The sequence below is a fragment of the Malaclemys terrapin genome, chromosome 5, assembly GCF_027887155.1.
Source record: "Malaclemys terrapin pileata isolate rMalTer1 chromosome 5, rMalTer1.hap1, whole genome shotgun sequence".
Taxonomy (NCBI): domain Eukaryota; kingdom Metazoa; phylum Chordata; order Testudines; family Emydidae; genus Malaclemys; species Malaclemys terrapin.
Window position 1 is genome coordinate 68,571,796 of NC_071509.1, and position 19,205 is coordinate 68,591,000.

Here is a 19,205-nt window from a genome sequence, read left to right on the forward strand (position 1 = left end):
AGGGCAGGGGGTTGGGTTGCAGGAGAGGTGGGAGGTGCAGGCAGGGGGCTTAGAGCATGGAGTTGGGGGGTGGGGTGCCAGCGGGGTTCGGGCTCCAGCCCGGTGCCACTTACCTAAAGCAGCTCCGGGGTGGCAGCAGCGCGCACCAGGGCCAGGGCAGGCTCCCTGCATGCCTGCCCTGGCCCCATGCCATGCCACTCCAGGAAGCGCTGCAGCCTCTGGGGGAGGAAGTGGGGGTGGAGGGCTCCGCATGTGCTGCCCTTGCCGCGCCTCCAGGTACCTCTCCCGAAGCTCCTATGGGCCATGGTTCCCCATTCCTGGCCAATGGGAGCTGCGGGGGGCGGTGCCTGGAGGCAAGGGGAATGCACGGAGCCCTCTCCCCCCACTCCACCCCCCAGCCGGGGGCCACAGGAACGTGGTGCCGGCTGCTTCTGAGAGTGGCGCGAGGCCCGCGGGGCCACGGGGGGCAATCCCGCGGGCTGGATCCAAAGCTCTGAGGGGCCAGATCCGGCCCTCAGGTCATAGTTTGACCGCCCCCGTTCTACCTGCATGGACACAATTTATATTACAAACTCTTTGAGGCCAGAGATGGTGCCTTTATATTTGTTTGTACAGCACCTATCATAGTAGAGCCCTGAACCTGATTGGGGCTTCTGGGACCAGCTATAAAGTAATAAATATGAGTTAAACTGTTTGTCATTGCATGTGTTTGTGTTTTGAGCAGCTTTAATTGTTTTTAAAAGATAATTCTAAAATATCCCTAGTCACACTTAATAATTTGAAAGAAAAATGTAGAATTGTTAACCGTGGAGTCATCTAAAGAGATGCACCAACTTTTCATGAGGATTATTACTGCACATTCCATTATATAAAATTATTTAAATAGTTAATTAAATCATGTATTATAATGTTTCTAAACTGGATTCATATGCACTATCCACTTAATAATAATAATAAACTTCTAAAGAACTTTCCAACTTCATATTTACAGAATCAACCATAACAGATTCTTTAGAAAATGATGCAACAATCAGTTTTTTAAAAGTATTATTCTAATGTTTTTAGACAATAGACCTTAATGCTGTATTGAGTCAACAACGTCCTTTAAAATGACCATTAATAGGTATTTGCCCTTAGCCCATTTTTTCCTAAGAGCATACATTGTAACAAGTATGGAATTTATATGTGTTTGTGGAGGTATATTCTAGGATAGGATCAGGGGTTATGGTGCATATTGTCCTGGCTTAGCAGGGCTTCATCTGCATGACGCTCTGCTCAGATTATTTTCCTTCTGGCAAGTGGGTTGATGATAGTCAGAATATGGCTGCACATTGATAATGCTTTGGTTGGTGCTTTAAGAATGAAAATCACTGCTGTGCTGAGTGTTGGCCTCAGGCCTATGCATGAGTAAACTCCCAACTACTTTTATTTGTATTAATGTGTTAGAGGTTAATAGAAACTCATTTAAAGAGCAAACATGATAAAGAGCAAAATAATATTAACGAATACATTTCAGTTTCAATTAAAACACTATTTAAATAAAGGAGACAGTTGCTCTGTCATTGGAATGATTTGGTTACATGTACAAAATAAAGCTTGATAAAAATAACATCAGAAAGTTTTTATGCCAAAGACAGTGGGCCAGATCCTTAGCTGATATAAATTGGTATAACTACATTAAAGTCAGTGGAGTATGCCAGCATTTGGCCAAATAGATTTGCAATCTTAGGCAGTGAGGAAAATTCCACCCTCTTACAAAAAGAGCTATGTTGCATAGCAATCTGATACTCCATATTCTAATAAAATCAAAGACAATAAATATTCTTATATAAATAAAACAACATTTAGGAGGCATTTGCACAAATCTAGTCAGACCTAAACAAACATAGATGTAGCAACAATTTAATGAGCAAAGAGCAAAAAAAAAAAAAAGAGATTGTAATCAATGCATAAAAAGAAATCTAATGAATAACAAAAGAGGTCATTAAATAGGGGGCTTTCAAAATCATAACACAGCAGGAAGGAACAGCTTAGGAGGCAAATCAACAAATTGCCAAAAATAAATTTCCTTCAGAGAAAATCAATCTTAAAAAAAACAAAACAAAACAAAAAAAAACAACACATAAACGAAGGTGCTTGTTGAATTTACCAAACTGAGAATTCTGGAGACTGATGTCCTCTATTTACCTAGAAGATTTAACAAGCAAGACCAGAGGCTGTGTGAGTTTCTTATTCTGTCCTGTCAATGTGTCACAACCCAATAAGGGTGGAATCAACCCTAAGGGTGACAGCATAATTCAGTTGCCATCCCTGATCTTATTGCAATATAAGGCTTTGTTCCTGCATATGCTTGCATTGACGTCAGTGGGCAGCTCTCATGCATAACGTTACTTGCACATGTAAATCTTTGCAAGAGCACGGTGTAATCTGGTAAAAACAAAATATTTCTGTACACACTTCAATAGTTGGATATATTACAAAAATCATAAACTGGCTGTATTTGGAGATATTTGATCCATATTCCTGTCAGTGTGTTACATAGCTGTATTTTTAATATCATGATTATCATCTCTCATTCTTCATGATCTGTAGTCTAAGAATTAACTACGAGTACTACATAGTAGGGTCTCATGCCTAAAATTATAAATGCCAGTAATATACCTCTCTTGGTAGGTAACTTATTTTTACGTGAGTTAACTTACTCTCCTTCATTAGGGTTTATTCCCTTTGATTCTCATTTACTTACTTAATAAAATTATTCTTACAATGATAAGGTTAGAGGAATATGCATAAATATCCATATGCATAAACTGGGTATTGCCTAATATTGCTCAGCCCTTGGTGCAAAACTCTAGCCGTTGCCCAAGAGATCTAAATTGGGCAAAATAACCTTCTCCTCTCAATCCGAGGGTTTAGTGAACACCAGGTGAAAGGGCAGGAGTAGAGGAAAGTGGCCCTAAAGCCCTAGTTGTGGCCGAGGCAGGATTCTCTTGGCACATTCTTTGTGGAAGACCGCCCTAAGGCTGCCTTCTGAGGTCCCCCTTGTATGCTGGGGGTGGAAGTGGTACATCGGGGGAGGGCTAGAGCATGCAGCTTTGCTGTGACCCATAGAGCAGGGTTGTCTAAATTATGTCAGGGCCTCTCCAGCACCAGGAGTAGATGAGGATCAGCAGGGCACAAAAGGTGGTTTAAAGCCACCATAGTCCATACTCTTCCTTGGTTGTAAGTTGTCTGTTGTGCCTTTTGAAGGTAAAGTGCAGAATTTTACCTCAAGCCTCCATCCCCTAAAGAAGCAAACAATCTAGGAATTAACAAGTAAGCATTTAGATGGCGATGAATTAGGGACAGCTTCTCATACCCTTACTTTTACTGAGTAGCACCTTGCTCTACAAATAGTTCTGTTGACATCATTAGGATCATGTGTTACCCAATGAGAGTAAGCTATCGGAATCTGCCCCTTAAAGAACAAGAAGCAGTGTGAATTCACATGCTACATATCATATGCAACAAACCTATAAACTTTCCTTTATGCAGTTCCCAACAAGTTGAATGGAGATAATATTGCTAACATAATTTATTAAGTATCAGAGAGGTAGCCATGTTAGTCTGGATCTGTGATAAGCAAAAAAGAGTCCTGTGGCCCTCATAGATTAGCAAATGTATTGGAACATAAGCTTTCATGGGTGAATACCCACTTCATCAATTTATTGAGTTTAGAAAATGCTTTAATTTGGTTCTACATGAAATTCTTCTTGAAATGTACAGCGCCACAGCCTAGAAAGGAATCTCAGTTATTACTTGTCCTAGTTCCTTTAGAGTATTTTTTTCCTTTCACCAATAGACAGGATTTGTAAAGGCCCTTTGTCAAAGGGTGTCACTGGCCCTTTTAGAGGGAACAGGCCAGTGCCCTGTGACTGGGCATCTGACCCCCAGCTCAGCTTTATAAGAGGACACCTGAGTCCTAGGGAACAGGGGCAGGTGAGAGCTGCCTGAAAGACTCAGAGACATTGGCAGGTGAGAGCTGATGGAGACCAGGAGGCTGTAGAAGGTCCCTGAAGGAAGCTGTAGCTGGGGAAAGGCTGAAGGCAGGAGGGCAACAAGTGGGGTTTGCTTTCTGGCCTCTCCAAACCAGAGATCCAGGACTGGAGAGGGCTGAAGTCAGAGACTGCAGAGGGAATTGCCTGCTGACGTCTGAGCCAGAGCAGAGGGCTGAAGTCAGGGGAGTGGCAGAAGTCTTACCCACCAGTGATGTGCTGCAGAGCTGGAAGAGGTCAATGGAATAGGGGGAATGATGGAGTCTCTTCTAGTGGGGACGAACCACAGCAGAGGCTGTAGAGATTCCTGCTGGGAAGAGCAGGATTCCACTCCAATTGGAAGGGCTGTGGTGGCAGTCCTGGTAAAAGAACAGGAGAGGACAGAAGAAGAGCCCAAGTATGGTGAAAGATGATGGAACACAGTATGTGCTAAAATGATGGACTAGAGGATGTGGTATTTAAGGACTAAATACACGGGGTGGGAGAAATAGACTATGTTTGGGATGTTTGGATTGTTTTGCACTACATTTTTGTAATGTACCTGCCCAATAAAGGAGTATTTTTGAGGCAAGAAAGCTTGTTTTGAGGATTCCGTAGAAGGGAAATAGAGGTAAGAGGATTCCGTAGAAGGGAAATAGAGGTAAGTGCACTTGTTCTGCTGCTGGAGTGTACTTCAGGTGGGATTGACACACTTTTGCCCCTAGCTACTTTTTCTAGCATTAACACATTCTGTTTTATTGTTTCATTGCAATCTTTAATTGACCACCATATATTCCCATTTTGTCCTTTCCCAATTCCCACTCCTAGTACAAGCTCTGTATTAACCCGATATCTCTGAAAAGTCCCTCATGGAGCCACATTAATGTTTTCTTATAACTTACATTTTTCTTTTTTTCTGAGGCATTGTACACTCTTTCGCCTTAATTGTGGTGTTATTTGGTTTGCGCCAGCCTTACTCTCTATACAATGTATCAATATTAATAATTCCCTCTTTCTGCTTGCTTATGCTGTTTCTTAATTCTCCAGAATTTAACTTTATACATGGAAACAGCTATTACCAAATCCGCCTTTATGACGTTCCGCATAATTAAGTGGCATTGAGTTTGATAAATTCAGTAGCTTAGGGACTAGATTTAACACGCATTTGTTTGGTGGACACCCAGTCACAGGACCTCAGAAGCCTAATGTGAGGGATGGTGCATGGGCAGAAAGTGGTTGTAAAGTGCCTTCTAGTGAGTGGCTGACAGGGCAAAAAACGGGACTTAGCTAGGGAAACTGCTAAATGCAAAGGATCAGTGCATCTCCTCAGCATTCTCCAGGGGTAGGGCTTCTGTGGATTCCCCACACACACAAAAATTGAAGCCGTAAAGCTGCCCCTGCAAAGTGGAAGCTCTGAGGCAGGGCAGGTGGCAATGTCATTCTTTGCCTTCCCTCAGGATGACTCCCCCAAGGGTACTGGGGGATCAGCTGGTACAGAGACAAATAAATTACACCTCTCTCTGCCAGCATGAGTGAATTTGATTCCTGGCCTCTGAGTAGTAACCAGTCTTTCATTGTGGCATATAATATTAAAAGAAATGTGCCTAGTTTCATAACCCACGTGCTACACTTGTATTCTGTTGTCTATTGATTAGTGGCATTAATATCCCAGGAACAAAAAACATTACTCAGATTTTAAAAGGCCTGAACACCTCTCCCCACCACAAAAAAATCTATGTTTATTTTTGTGAAGTGTATCTGTCAACCTTGAAAAATAAATTTAAAAAATGAATTGAGCTGTGCTAATCAAATCAGTATTTTAGTGCCTGCTATACCCATTGAATTTATCTGTGAGAATTGCATTTATTTTTGTTAACTTGGAAATAGAAATATTTTAAACCACTAAGTATCTGGAAAGAATTTAATGTTGTGTTCAATTTATTACCTTTGAGTTTATTTGTATTTACAATCTTTTCAATCCCTGTATTCTTCTTGATTCCGTTATCTTTATTTGGAGAAGTTACATTATACATTCATTGTATGCAGTGTTGTGGTAGCCAGGATATTAGAGAGGCAAGGAGGGTGAGGTAATATCTGTTATTGAACGAATTTCTGTTGATGAGAGAGACAAGCTTTCGAGCTTACACAGACCTGAAGAAGAGCTGTGTGTAAGCTCGAAAGCTTGTTTCTCTCACCAAGGGAAGTTGGTCCAATAAAAGATATTACCTCATCTACCTTGTCTCATTATACGTTCAGACTGATATGAAAAGTAGAATTATACAATGCTGCCAAATGCTGGGAAATTAATTTCACAGTAATACTAAATGTGGTATCTGGATAGACAACTAAACTGCAGTAATAGTAGGACTTTATTCCTTATTCAAATAGAAGTATGTACACAGAGAGAGAGAGAGAGATATGTTATTAACAGTGCTTTCTGCACAGTGAGAGAGTCAAGTGGCACAAGGCAAATCCAAGGAGAGTATTGTTTCTGTTAATCATCATCAAGTGCTTGCAATACATATGTATTTTAATTAAATAAAAATCCCCTGCCTTGGGTACAATTTTGAGCATTCCAAAGCAGTATAAAGCAGCTTGGATAGAAAAAAATCTCTCATTTTCTGTTGACTGATTACTAATTTTTCAGCATTCACGATGGAGAGTGCTTAGGCTGCACCGTGTAATTGCTTCAGAATTCCTACAGTATTAATCCATTTTGGGACGCAGTAAAAACAGGAAAGGCTCATAGCTAACAGGATTTTGGGGACCAGATCCTCAGTTGGTGTAAATCAGTGTAGGTCCATTTATTTCAAAGGAGCTATACTGATTTACACCAGTCAAGGATCTGGCTCCTAATGCCTGAAAAGCTATTGCCTCCAAGTGTGCTCAATAGGAGTATAACCAATGTATAATCTTGGGAGAGGCAATACTGGCAAACTTTGGATATACAAATACCAATCAGAAAAGCCTCTTAATCGCGGCTCTTTGCACTGTCTGTTCCACACACCGTCCTTATTCAGCAAAACAAATAATAAATGGACGTATTCTGTCACTTAGTTCTTAGAGGAGTTCTGTGCAAAGATTGATGACAGAGCATGCTGGTCTTCGTCTTCAAAAAGAGGATAATCCCTATTATGTGAACGCCTCAAGGGAAACCTTCAGATAATCAGCATCCCAGCCCAGCACATTTTCTATCTGTTCTCCAAGAGCACCCCAATCATAGAGAGCCTGATTCTTTCCCCTCAGATGTGAAAGAGCTCCAGCCTCTTGGAATACTTAAACTCCACATGGCCTGAGCTTCTGTGAATCTTTGAAGGCGATGTTCATCTTTTTTTTTGGTAACCAAGGAGTTTAGTTAGCAGGTATCTAACAGGCACAGCTGGTCTTGGGTCCATACAACATGCATTTTGATGTAGAAATTACCGTGTCAGGGTTTATGGCAGTGGTGGGCAAAGTGGTTTGTAAACAAACTGTCTCACAGCCTGCCAGTGGATTACCCTGACAGGCTGCAGGTTGCCCACAACTGGTTTATGGCTTGTGTTATGTAGGAAGTCAGACTAGATGAACATAATGGACCCTTCTGGCCTTAAAATTTTAGAACATGTTCAGTCCTGTGAGCATGTGCTTGCCTATATCAGGTAAGTAGCACCAAGCTGCTTACATGCTGCTGTACCACCTGGCAATCAACCCAATATGAAGGAGGGATTTGATTACACCCCCTTCTTTCTCCTGGGAGCCACCTTTCCCCAATGTCTAAGAGAAGGTGCCCCTCTCATTTTTTCAAATAATATCCATCACAACTTTTGACGTTATTTCACTAAATAATTATCTGGACTTTTTTTTTTTTTCATTTTTTGACCAGCTCAGTGAGTGGTTGACTAATCTTTTGCAAATAATAGACATTGCAAATTTTATCACATTTGTGAATCCACCTTTTATTCATTCAAACAGCTGAACCCACATCAGAGTTTATATCATTTGTCACAACAATCTCTTCTCCAAAGTTCACAGCTTTTGAATGTTCATAAAGTGCTTGGGGTTTATCTTATTAACTATTGTTGTCGTTTTATTATTGAAACTGGATTTGTTAAAGTACAAGGAAAAATACTGAAGAGAACTGATGTGGGAAAGAACGAGAAGACCTATATTTTTTTTCTATCTGTAACTTGATTCTGCTGGGACAGACCACGCTGCACTTAATTGTGCCCTGTTTGTTCTTCCAAGAAGACAGCACACTCAGGTGGCAAAGTACAGTGGCTGCTTCTGTTAGAAAAAAAGTGACTATTTTCTCTACAGCTATTCTCATGTCCCTCAGGTTGGATTGAATCCAAACTCATTAATTATTTATAAAGTCTGCTTAATGTGGAATAATTAATAATCAGCATTAGAAAAAATTGAGAAAGGAAAAGTTCTACAGTCACACTGATTTAATTTAGATCAATGCAAGCACAGCTTGAACTATAGGTTGGAAAAATCTTATGAACATGTTGATCTCTACCTGAATAGGTCCATAACACAAATATTCTCTACCAGATTTTGATGGTAGAGAAAACAATTCTTTCTTTACTCTCTAAAAATTGATTTTACTTCCATCAACACAATTGTTTCACAAGAACTTCATTCAAAATAGTCTTTCTTCTTTATATCAATACTGTGTGTTTACACAAAAAGCCTATGTTAATGCAACGTTGAGTTTGCAAAGTCAAGCACTCTAAAGGTAGAAACTGTTGTTATAAATAAGGTTGCCTTTGTAACCTTAACTCAGCCCCTTTGTGTGTCTGCAGAATGATTACATTAATTACATGACCATGTATGATTTTTCCCACAGGGTCCTTGAATGGGTAATTATTCTATATTTCTTTTCATCTTCCTCATTCAGTGTATGGCCCCATGCCATTTATTCACAGCATCCAAATACTGCACTGAATGAAAGGTTTGTAATTTTGGCTCCAATCATCTTCCCCCTCTGCTCCTATTAAGGGAGCAGCCTCCTGCTCCAGCCTCCTTTCCTACTGTAATGCTATATACCGCACAGCCCCCTCTTTTTCTCCCCTGCTCCTATTCACCACATTCCACCCACTGGCTTCTGTCTCCCCCTTTGGTCATCTGCTGGACCTACTTGGCTCCTGGCATCCTAATCCTAAATGGTTTTTTTGGGGTCTTACTGCAGCATAAACAATAATACCATTAATAATAAATATTCTAAGCCATTTTACCCCTATCAGCTCCATTCAAAAGAATGTTGCATCTGAAGAAGTGATGTTTTTTACCCACGAAAGCTTATCCCCAAATAAATCTGTTAGTCTTTAAGGTGCCACCGAACTCCTTGTTGTTTTTGTGGATACAGACTAACACGGCTACATCCTGATATTCAAAAGAATCAAATCTAATTTTTAAACAATGGTAATTTCTGAATATTTCACTAGTCCTGCCCTTGAAAACTTCTTCTAGCATGAGTCAATGTCAAATTCTACCTATGTTTCACTTTTGTGATATCATATGATTTCCCTGGGCAGACCAAGGCACGCACAATCCTTAGACATTGCAAAGGTTTTAGATGGAGAAGTTTTAATTTTTTTTTTAATCTCAATGTGTACTTAATCAACATTTTCCAAAAGCATTCTAGCTGTTAGTGAGATTTATTCTGAACATTTGTAAGCATTAAAATATTTCTTTGTTTTGGAGCTAAAGTACATAGGAATTAAATTCAGCCTTATGTTTGGACTATAGTTCCAGCCTTAACTATGAAGAGGCTGGTCCTCTCCATAATTAAGGAGAGCAAGACTAGAATCCTGGCCTTTCGACCCCAGAAACATGGACGTCTAACCACCTCCTGAACTAATGGAAGATTTCTGTTAGGTGTCAGCTGGTGTAATACCAAAGTCCTTTCTAAATTGACCCCAGCCATTAGAGAGCAACATATTTTCTCACTTTTAGCCATGTGTGCATGCACATACACACAGAGAAAGAGGTTGCATCTATACTAGGGATGTGTTTTTTCAAAGGGACATAAAGACTTGTCTACATGGCAACATGCAGGAAAGTTAATCCTAATTAACTAAAAATGTGAATTAAAAGTGGATTAGTTAACCTGCATTAAACCCCTATGAGGCAACTCTCATTCAGAGTGGCCTTAATTCAGTTTATCTTCATTCACTTCCACTTGGTGAAACTGCACCTGTTGGGAATTATGGGTCTGAAAAATCCTAGATTAGACAAGGCCAATTTACCTGATCCTGCTTCAACAGAAGATAGTAGGTGTATGTCTTGTTTCCATTTATTTTAATGGAAATTATCGAGCTATTCTCATTCCTATTGATGACAATGGGAGGCTTCTAGGTTATGTTTACACTGCTATTAAACACCCGCGGCTGACCCATGTTAGCTGACTCAGGCTCACGGGGCTCAGGCTACGGAGCTATTTAATTGTGGTGTAGACGTTTGGGCTCGGGCTTGGTTCTGTGATGTGCCTTTTCGAGGAGCGGCACAGGAGATGGAGTATCTAGGGAGGCATAGCAAAGATGACTTAAAACCACCTTTTTCCCACCCAGATTCTAGGCTGCTGCGGAGGTTGAAATATATCAGCCTTTGCTCAGTTACCAATGGAGTGAACTGCATCTCAGAATCCCATCGGCTCCACTACAGCTCTGTATTTCTATAGCGCTGAGCAATATGCCATTATGGAAGTGTATAATGGCTAGTGTGGGAGGTAGAATTGGACCTATAATCAAGTTATATTTTAACTATTTTTGTCTATTTCCTTTACTATCAGGGTATATCTTTATAAATAATGGCAAGATTTGCTCCAAAATCAGTCATTTAAGGTCTTTGTGTAAAATGAATTTTATACTTGCTGAATTACCATAAAAACAATTATTTTAACATGCAAGAACAAACATGAGACACTATGCAACTCTCTGAACAATTATGAGATTTCTAGTGATGTAGATGAATCAGACTGTATTCTTCCATCTGAGTATCTACATCGTTAGTTCAGATATCCAGTTTCTAAATACTGATATCAAATGTGACTCCTTAGAATCATCTGATTGTGAGGCTAGGAAAGGTAGTAGAAAAATATCTTGAGAGCAGATTCTTTATTAGCATAAAACACCTTGTTAAAGGTAAAAGCTTAGCATGTTTTTTTCCCAGCCCTTTTCAGTTCAGCATCAATTAAAAATGTTACTCTTAAGTTATTTTCTAGGTGCTGACTCAGTTTAATAATGATACATATCTTGCCCTCAACCAGGTGTCAGATCATTGGTTAGCAATTAAAAAAGCTTGTTTCAACTGTTCTCAGAAACACTGAAGACACCACAGAGGCATTTATGCTGAGACATTTGACATACAAAGTGCACATTTATGTCTTTGGATGACCTGCAATTTCACAAGCTTTTTAAGTTCAAAGATACATTACTTGAGCTTTGAGACTTGTTGTCTTAAAACCTACATTTACAGTTATGTTTCATAGATGAGATTGAAAATATTTTTGTGGAAACTGTTTTTCAGTGCAATATGCAATTTCAATTAAACTGATTTTTTTTATTTTGACAAAATTTCCCACAGAAAGAAAAGGAACCAAAATATTTTGTTCCATTTTGAAATTTATTTTATTTCAATGTTATAATTGTATTTTACATTATTTTATTATGTGTCAGTAATAGTAGTGCATGAGATGACATATCAAGTCATGTCATAACAACATGACAGGTCATTTTACACTATTACTATGAACATTTCATAATATGACAGACACTATAATAGTTGGAATATTGTCTGGCCCTTCACTTCACCCAAGAGATGACTGGATTGCAGTGGTGATTTAAAGGATTAATCTAAATCAGGGGTTCTCAGCCTGGGTGTTTTTACCCCCAGGAGAATTGCAAACAGATATCATGGAGTTACAAACACCGGGCCCTGCCCATATTGCTAAACTGAAGGAAGATTCCATATAGATAAGTAAGGGGGTTGGAGATTGGCTGCAGAGTAATCCTGATATGGGAAAAGTTTGAAAATTTCTGATCTAAATCAAATTCTGAGATCCTGAACCCTCCACTCTGACCCCTTTCGAGCAGGTAAATGGGCTGGAGCAGCATAAATGGATTATAAAACCCCATATCTTCCTGAGCAGGAATTCCCCTGACTCAGGCACTACAGAAGAAGTCACAAGGCTGCTTTTTGAGGACCTCCTTACAAGCCCCAGTACTGGGGTCAAGGCGGGGGGCAGGAGGGATACCTAGTGGGCTGGGTCACAGCATGCCACACTGTGCAAATACCAGGCAATGCTGGGGCCCATAGCCCAACGTGGGGAAGCTATCATTACTTAAACCTTCCAGGAGTGTTTATTCTCTGCCAGGAGCCATTCCAGTCACTAGAGTATCCTGGGATTAGAAAGGTGAAAGGGTGACTTAAAGCCCCTCTCAGAGGCATAGCAGAGAATCTCACATTTTATCAGTAGATTTAGATCTCAATTCTTGCTTGACTCATGTGCATAGTCCCCTTGTGGTGCTCACTATGCCTTGTCTTAAATTAGACTGTAAACTCTTCAGGGCAGGAACTGGGTCTTACTACGGGTGTTTATAGTACCCACACAATGGGTCCTTGATCTCAGCCAGGGCCTCTATACACTACCATAATACAGATAATAATCAAGCTCATATTGATGTGAGTAGGTGAGCAGGACTGGTCCAATAGTTTATAAAATGTTTTGCGATCCCTTGGAATGGAAATCATTACATGAATATGTTACCCTTCTGGCATGCGTGGCTAACAGTAACAAGGACCAGGTTCAATATGGTGTCTAGGGAATCCTTTTTAAATGCTGTCTCCAAAAATGCACTGTCCATTGGGGAATAGTGGATACAAAATAATGAGGAGAGAGAGTTGTTAGCAGAGCTTAATAACGCCATGTGAGAACTAAATATAACGAATTGTATGGTGATGAGTAGTTAATTGAAGATTGTGACTGAGCCTCTTTTTCATGACACATTACATTTCAATATCTGTAACAGTCCAGGAAGCAAGATGATCTTTAAGGGAGCGCAATATTTCAGAATCATGTTTTCTATTCATGTTTGCTAATTAAATTTGTTGAAGTATTTTAATCCTATTACACTGTTTAGATAATAAAAAATAAATGAGGATTAATTGACTTTGGAATTATTTGGACTTAAATACTGCTCTTTTACTGATCCAGGACAATTTTTGAATACCGTTAAGTGAAGGGAGCCCTTATTTTTTTGTGTAACCATTATTCAGATGTGTCAGCCACATGCTATATAAGGCAACTTTTAAACACATCTTTAAATGCATTTAACATTATAGAACATCAGCACTGAAGCTTTTTCAGAGTGCAAACTCTTATGCTAGAGGAGATCTTATTATACAACACTGAACTGTTGTTGAGATAAATAACTTTCACACTTCTTGTACAGGATTGACATCTTCAAGTATGTGATCTATGGCATAGCAGCTGCATTCTTTGTCTATGGCATTTTGCTGATGGTGGAGGGATTCTTTACGACTGGTGCCATCAAGGATCTCTATGGAGATTTCAAAATCACCACCTGCGGCAGATGTGTCAGTGCCTGGGTATGTTAATATGATAACCTTCATTACTTATGTTAATTTCAATAGCATTGTTGGAATAGGTTAGGATATGTTTACAGAGGAAATATGTCTCTAGGGAGGGGGGGTGTTATATATTCTTATATGTTAGTAGTTTAAAAACTGCAGCAAGAAAGGAATGGAATAATATGAATGGTCTCCATATTAGCTAAGCAATATCTACTGATGAAAAATGCTATATAAAAGCTACATAATCATTAATACTCATGTTTGTAGAAATAATCACTTCACTAATTAAATGGACAGGCTCTTTTGCCCACGCTAGATGTGAAAACTCATTGCTCACTATTATGCTCTTTGGCGCAGGACCATGTTTTCATATGTGATTTTATAGTGCCCAACATAATGGAGCCCGTATCCTGACTGGGGCTTTAGGAACTGCTACATATCTGTATATAGGTTGTAATATTTAATCACAGTGAGAGCTGATAAATAGATCAGGCCCCTGAACGGTTCCTCCTTGTTTAATAATGTGGAGCTGGATTTTGAACCTTTTACTCATATTGGTGAACAGTTATTCAAAACTCATATTCACTTCAAAACTAAAACACAAATTGATTTCTGGATTAGCTACATGCACATTTATGCCCTAGGATTGCTTGGCCAGTCACACTTAGTCTCTGTTTACTACTGAAACAACTAAATAATTATATTTTGGGGACTGTGCTGAATAAATTCAAGGGAGTCTTTATTAGCAGAACTTTCTGTGTTGGGGAGAGGCTACTCTAAATCTGAGAGTATTAAAGATGGGCAGAATGGGGTAGTAAATTTCTTGGCTTACCAAATTATCATTCCTTTTACCTGTGTGTTTGTCCCATTTTCTCTTCCATTCTTAGCAGCTCAGGTATTGTCACATCATTTATCAAAAATATTTTGCTGTTTGAGTGGGAGTAGGTGATTGATGTACTTTTGGAAGCCTGTAGAATTTTTGAAGTTGATCATTTTATACCTTGATGATAATAGGCATAATTGCAAATAGCATGAAAATAAAATTTTATTCAAAGGAGGGCTAATCACTATGCTATATTCTGAGATGGCATATATTGATAAGCTGAAGTAAAGGCTAAGAGTACATTCTGGTGACAAAGGGTAAAAACCTTCCAAGAGCATAATAGTTATCAAGAGTCAACTATTAGAAACCCAGGCAATCCATAGCTAAACTTAACTTGAAAAGAAATCCACATATTTGAAATTGTGGAAATGCACAGTTAAGGCCATCCTAACAACTGTAACCTGACCTATAATAATGTCACTCTTTCATCTTCTTGACTTTGTTCTGTTCATAACTACTGGCTGAGATATTAATAGTTGGACCGAGGACTTGTTGAGACCTTTAAAGATGTCTGTAGTCAGAGGCTGGGAACATTATAAATTGGGAAAAGTTACTGTATTGAGACCACCACCAAGTTCTTTGATCATGCTTTTATCATCTTATGGGCTTTGAGGAGTCTTAAGTCTATGGCTACAGACATCTTAAATGTACAGGAGATACTGTACTAATACAACTTGTGGAGCCCAGATCATTGATTTTATAAAGTTTTCATATAAGCATTCTTCAATACAAAGAGTTATGCTCCATCTACACATTAACCTTTATTCCTTTCATAATAATAAATGCCAAAATCTTATCACCTATGCCTAGGAGGATTCAATATGTACAATTAAAATTAAAGCAGTTTGGTTTTCATGCCCAATAACAAGATGAACTTGTTTGCTATGAGTGGAGGAAGTTGACAGAGAGGGTGAAATCCTGGCCCAATTTAAGTGAATGGGAGTTTTGTAGCTGACTTCAATGGAGTCAGGATTTCATTGAGAGTATTTTCCCCCCAGGGAGATTGTATGGCAGCTCTAATTCTGTACATTTCTATATTTTCAAATATTTGGGTTTCTTTTAGGTTAAACCCTAATTTTGAATTTCCTGGTCCTTTTTTGGTAGCTATTTGATAGCTAACCTGTTTGTAAGGGTTAAAAAAAAACCCACCAAACCTAAGATACTGACATAAGAACATAAGACCGGCCATCTAGCCCAGTATCCTGTCTTCCGACAGTAGCCAATCCCGGGTGCCCCAGAGAGAATGAACAGAACAGGTAATCATCAAGTGATCCATGCCCTGTCACCCATTCCCAGCTTCTGGCAAACAGAGGCTAGGGACACCATCCCTGTCCATCCTGGCTAATAGGCATTGATGGACTATCATCCATAAACTTATCTACTTCTTTTTTGAATACTGTTATATTCACAACATCCTCTGTCAAGGAGTTCCACAGGTTGACTGTGCGTTGTGTGGAAAAAATATTTCCTTTTGTTTGTTTTAAACCTGCTGCCTTTAATTTCATTTGGTGACCCCTAGTTCTTGTGTTATAAGAAGGAGTAAATAACACTTCCTTATTTACTTTCTCCACACCAGTCATGATTTTATAGACTTCTCTCATATCCCTCCTTGTCATCTCGTTTCAAGTTGAAAAGTCCCAGTCTTATTAATCTCCTCCTATGGAAGCCGTTCCATACCCCTAATCATTTTGTTGCCCTTTTCTGAACCTTTTCCAATTCCAATATATCTTTTTTGAGATGGGGCAACCACATCTGCATGCAGTATTCAAGAAGTGGGTGTACCATGGATTTATATAGAGGCAATATGATATTTTTGTCTTATTATCTATCCCTTTCTTAATGATTCCCAACATTCTGTTTGCTTTTTTGACTGCCTCTGCACATTGATGTTTTCAAAGAACTAGCCACAATGACTCCAAGATCTTTCTTGAGTGGTAACAGGTAATTTAGACCCCATCATTTTATATGTATAGTTATATAAAGACATACAGTTACATGTATAGTTGTATATAAACATGCACTCCCAACCTTAATTCCAGCTTAATGAAGATGGCAAATTTGTTTGATTTATATTTGTTTAGAAATGTTTGATATGCGTTGTCAGTTGAAGGAATCAAGGAATTTGTTAAAAGCATTACAGTAGTCGCTGCAGGGAGCTCTGTAGGTCGCTGGGAGTCATAGGGCAATACTCTGTATTCTCCCTAACTCTTCAGCTGACCTCCTTGAGTTAGCTTTTTATTTCCTGGCCTCTCCTTTCTTCCCATACTTTGATTCCTGCTCTGGTTCTCTATGGTCTTCTTAAGATCATCAGGAATCTTGTCATAATAAAGAAGAGTGGAGTTTTTATTGGTCTTTTTATTTTAATCTAGCCTACAACTCTACATTCTTAAAATATACAGATTGCCTCAAATTTTAATTGATATAAGTCTTGTTCACGTGTTTCTTTTACTTCATTCACATATTTTAAAAATAATTCTTTATATAAATAAATATATAAAAATAATGACTAGAGAAAAGCAACAATTTTTATTTGAAAAATATATCATTAAAAGATAGTTCAGTTCTTTCACAATGCTTTTGCATTTCTGCATTCCTCTTTTTCACATCACTATATGTAGGAGGATAAATTCAGAGCACAGTACATGGAGAATTAGACATATAAAAAAAATTAAAAAGGTTGCCCTGTGTATGTAGCCCAGATGGCGCTGTTGCTGTGTAGATCAGATAAGAGAAATTAATATACTGTAATTGTAGAGTTGCCAAATGGAGATTATGCTATTGAGGAGTGTGACAGGGTTGGGACTCACCACTGCAGCGCCTCCTACTGGCCGTCTCGGGGAATTGGTTCAATCCAGTAGGGCGCCCTCTTCTGGTGGTGTCCCGCCTGTCGTCTCGCCTTTGGTTGGCGTGTGGACTCGCGTTGCTCACAATGCACAGGGTCCTCCTTCTGGAACACTGCCCTCCGACAGTGTCCTTCAGTCCGTTCGCGCCCCCTTCCGGGGGGGGGGGGGGGGGAAGAGGGTGATCAACAGTCTCACACCTTTAAGTCGGATCCCTACAGTCCAGGATCAGGCGTGGGGAAGGATGAGCCAGAGAAGAAAAACATAGTGAGGTTCTTACCCACGAAAGCTTATGCTCCCAATGCTTCTGTTAGTCTCAAAGGTGCCACAGGACCCTCTGTTGCTTGGTAAAAGTTAGTGACTATTGTTTCAGAGCTAACTCATTGTTAATGAAGTAAAATAAGGGCAGCACAGGATTGTTAAATAAATTCAAGCACAGATCAGCAGTGGTTTTTAGTCTTCATACTTACATTTCTCAATACTAAATGTATATTCCATGAATTAAATAAACAGATATATAGAATGGCAGTGGAGCTTGATTAGCTAGAAAATGAGAAACAATATTCAATTATGCCTAAAGCCACTTGTGACATAGTTAATGTAGTTGAGATCAGTTGGCCCTCCCATTTATATTCACCTTGATGATCGTGGTATGTATCTTTTCCATCTGTGATGTCAGTCAGCTGACTAAATGAAAGACTCATTTCTCAATCATCACAGCATCTCTTTTCTGAAACCTTGGCTTCTAGGTATCACTTATTGCATAATTAATTATTTTACTCTTTAAAATGAAAAGTTTTGCTATTTTGGGCTGGGTTACTGCTTCAGTGTTATGTTGCTTGCCTTAATACAGTAGCCTGCCAAGCACTATCCATGCATTGCCTCTGACTTTTCTTTTCTTTTGTACTCTGTTATTTGACTTTTTTTTTTTTGGTTGGCAATAAACTGGAAAAATGTTTTATTTTGCTTTCAAATTAATTGGGTTATGAATGTGGCTTTCACACAGTATATGGCATTTTTTTCTCAGTGTGTAAGTTTGATCAATACGTAATTTCTTGATCAAAATATTTTCTGAAAATGTGATTGAGTTATATATTTCTAAAGCTTGTGTGGGAGCCACTGCACTTTTTCCATGGGTTGTGCCTTCCTATTATGGACATAAAATAATCAAATTGTTAACTCTATCGTCCCTAGATTTCAGAGAGATTCTCCTTTAAATGTACAATTGTAGCTGTCTGCATAATAGCTCTATTGTTCATCTGATGAATATGAGTTTTGCTGACGTCATCCTTTGCTCACGTCTGGCAGGCCTATTTTTATACTAGTAGTTAGCCATCTTATTCAGTCTCTTTTATCAGTCAGATTGTTATTTACTCCCACAAATGTAGACATCAGTCTTATAGACTCAGTTGCTAACATAGTAGTCACTTTCTGTCCCATTTAGTTTCTAGACTATATGTCTGTGGATTCTTATCCTTCCAGTTAACTTCCCCAAAGTCTGCAAGAGCAGCAAACTATGTTTTTCTTCTCTGGCTCATCCTTACCATGAAGCAGATCTTGCCACTTACTCCTGCTATGGCTGATTCCTTATTCCCCTTGTGGCTACTGTAGTATTTACCTGTTAATCACAAGTAGGAATTTTCTGTTGCTATGTATGTTCCATATGTGATAGTGAAAAAGGGCAAAGTTGAATTATATTCTAGAGGAGAAAGTGCAGGGACTTAAACAACGGATGAAGTTATTGAATCAAACTATAGAAACTACATCATGTAATTGACCAAGGGTGGTACTGTCAAGACCAGAAATGGAATAGACAGAGGTGGATAAATGAAGATGGAAGATTTTGGCAGCAAAGAAGGGGAAAATGGAATTTGGGGGAGGGGGAGATTTTGG

The 19,205-nt window shown here is 39.1% G+C and overlaps 1 protein-coding gene across 3 annotated transcripts in view; it reads left to right on the forward strand.

Moving 5' to 3' along the window:
* The window catches only part of GPM6A (glycoprotein M6A), a 334,124-nt gene that overhangs the window by 283,253 nt on the left and 31,666 nt on the right, over positions 1-19,205 (forward strand). For all 3 annotated transcript variants that reach the window (XM_054030900.1, XM_054030899.1, XM_054030898.1), the window contains exon 3: positions 13,448-13,604. In XM_054030900.1, coding sequence (XP_053886875.1) covers positions 13,448-13,604 — 157 coding nt within the window. The remainder of the gene's footprint in view (positions 1-13,447; positions 13,605-19,205) is intronic.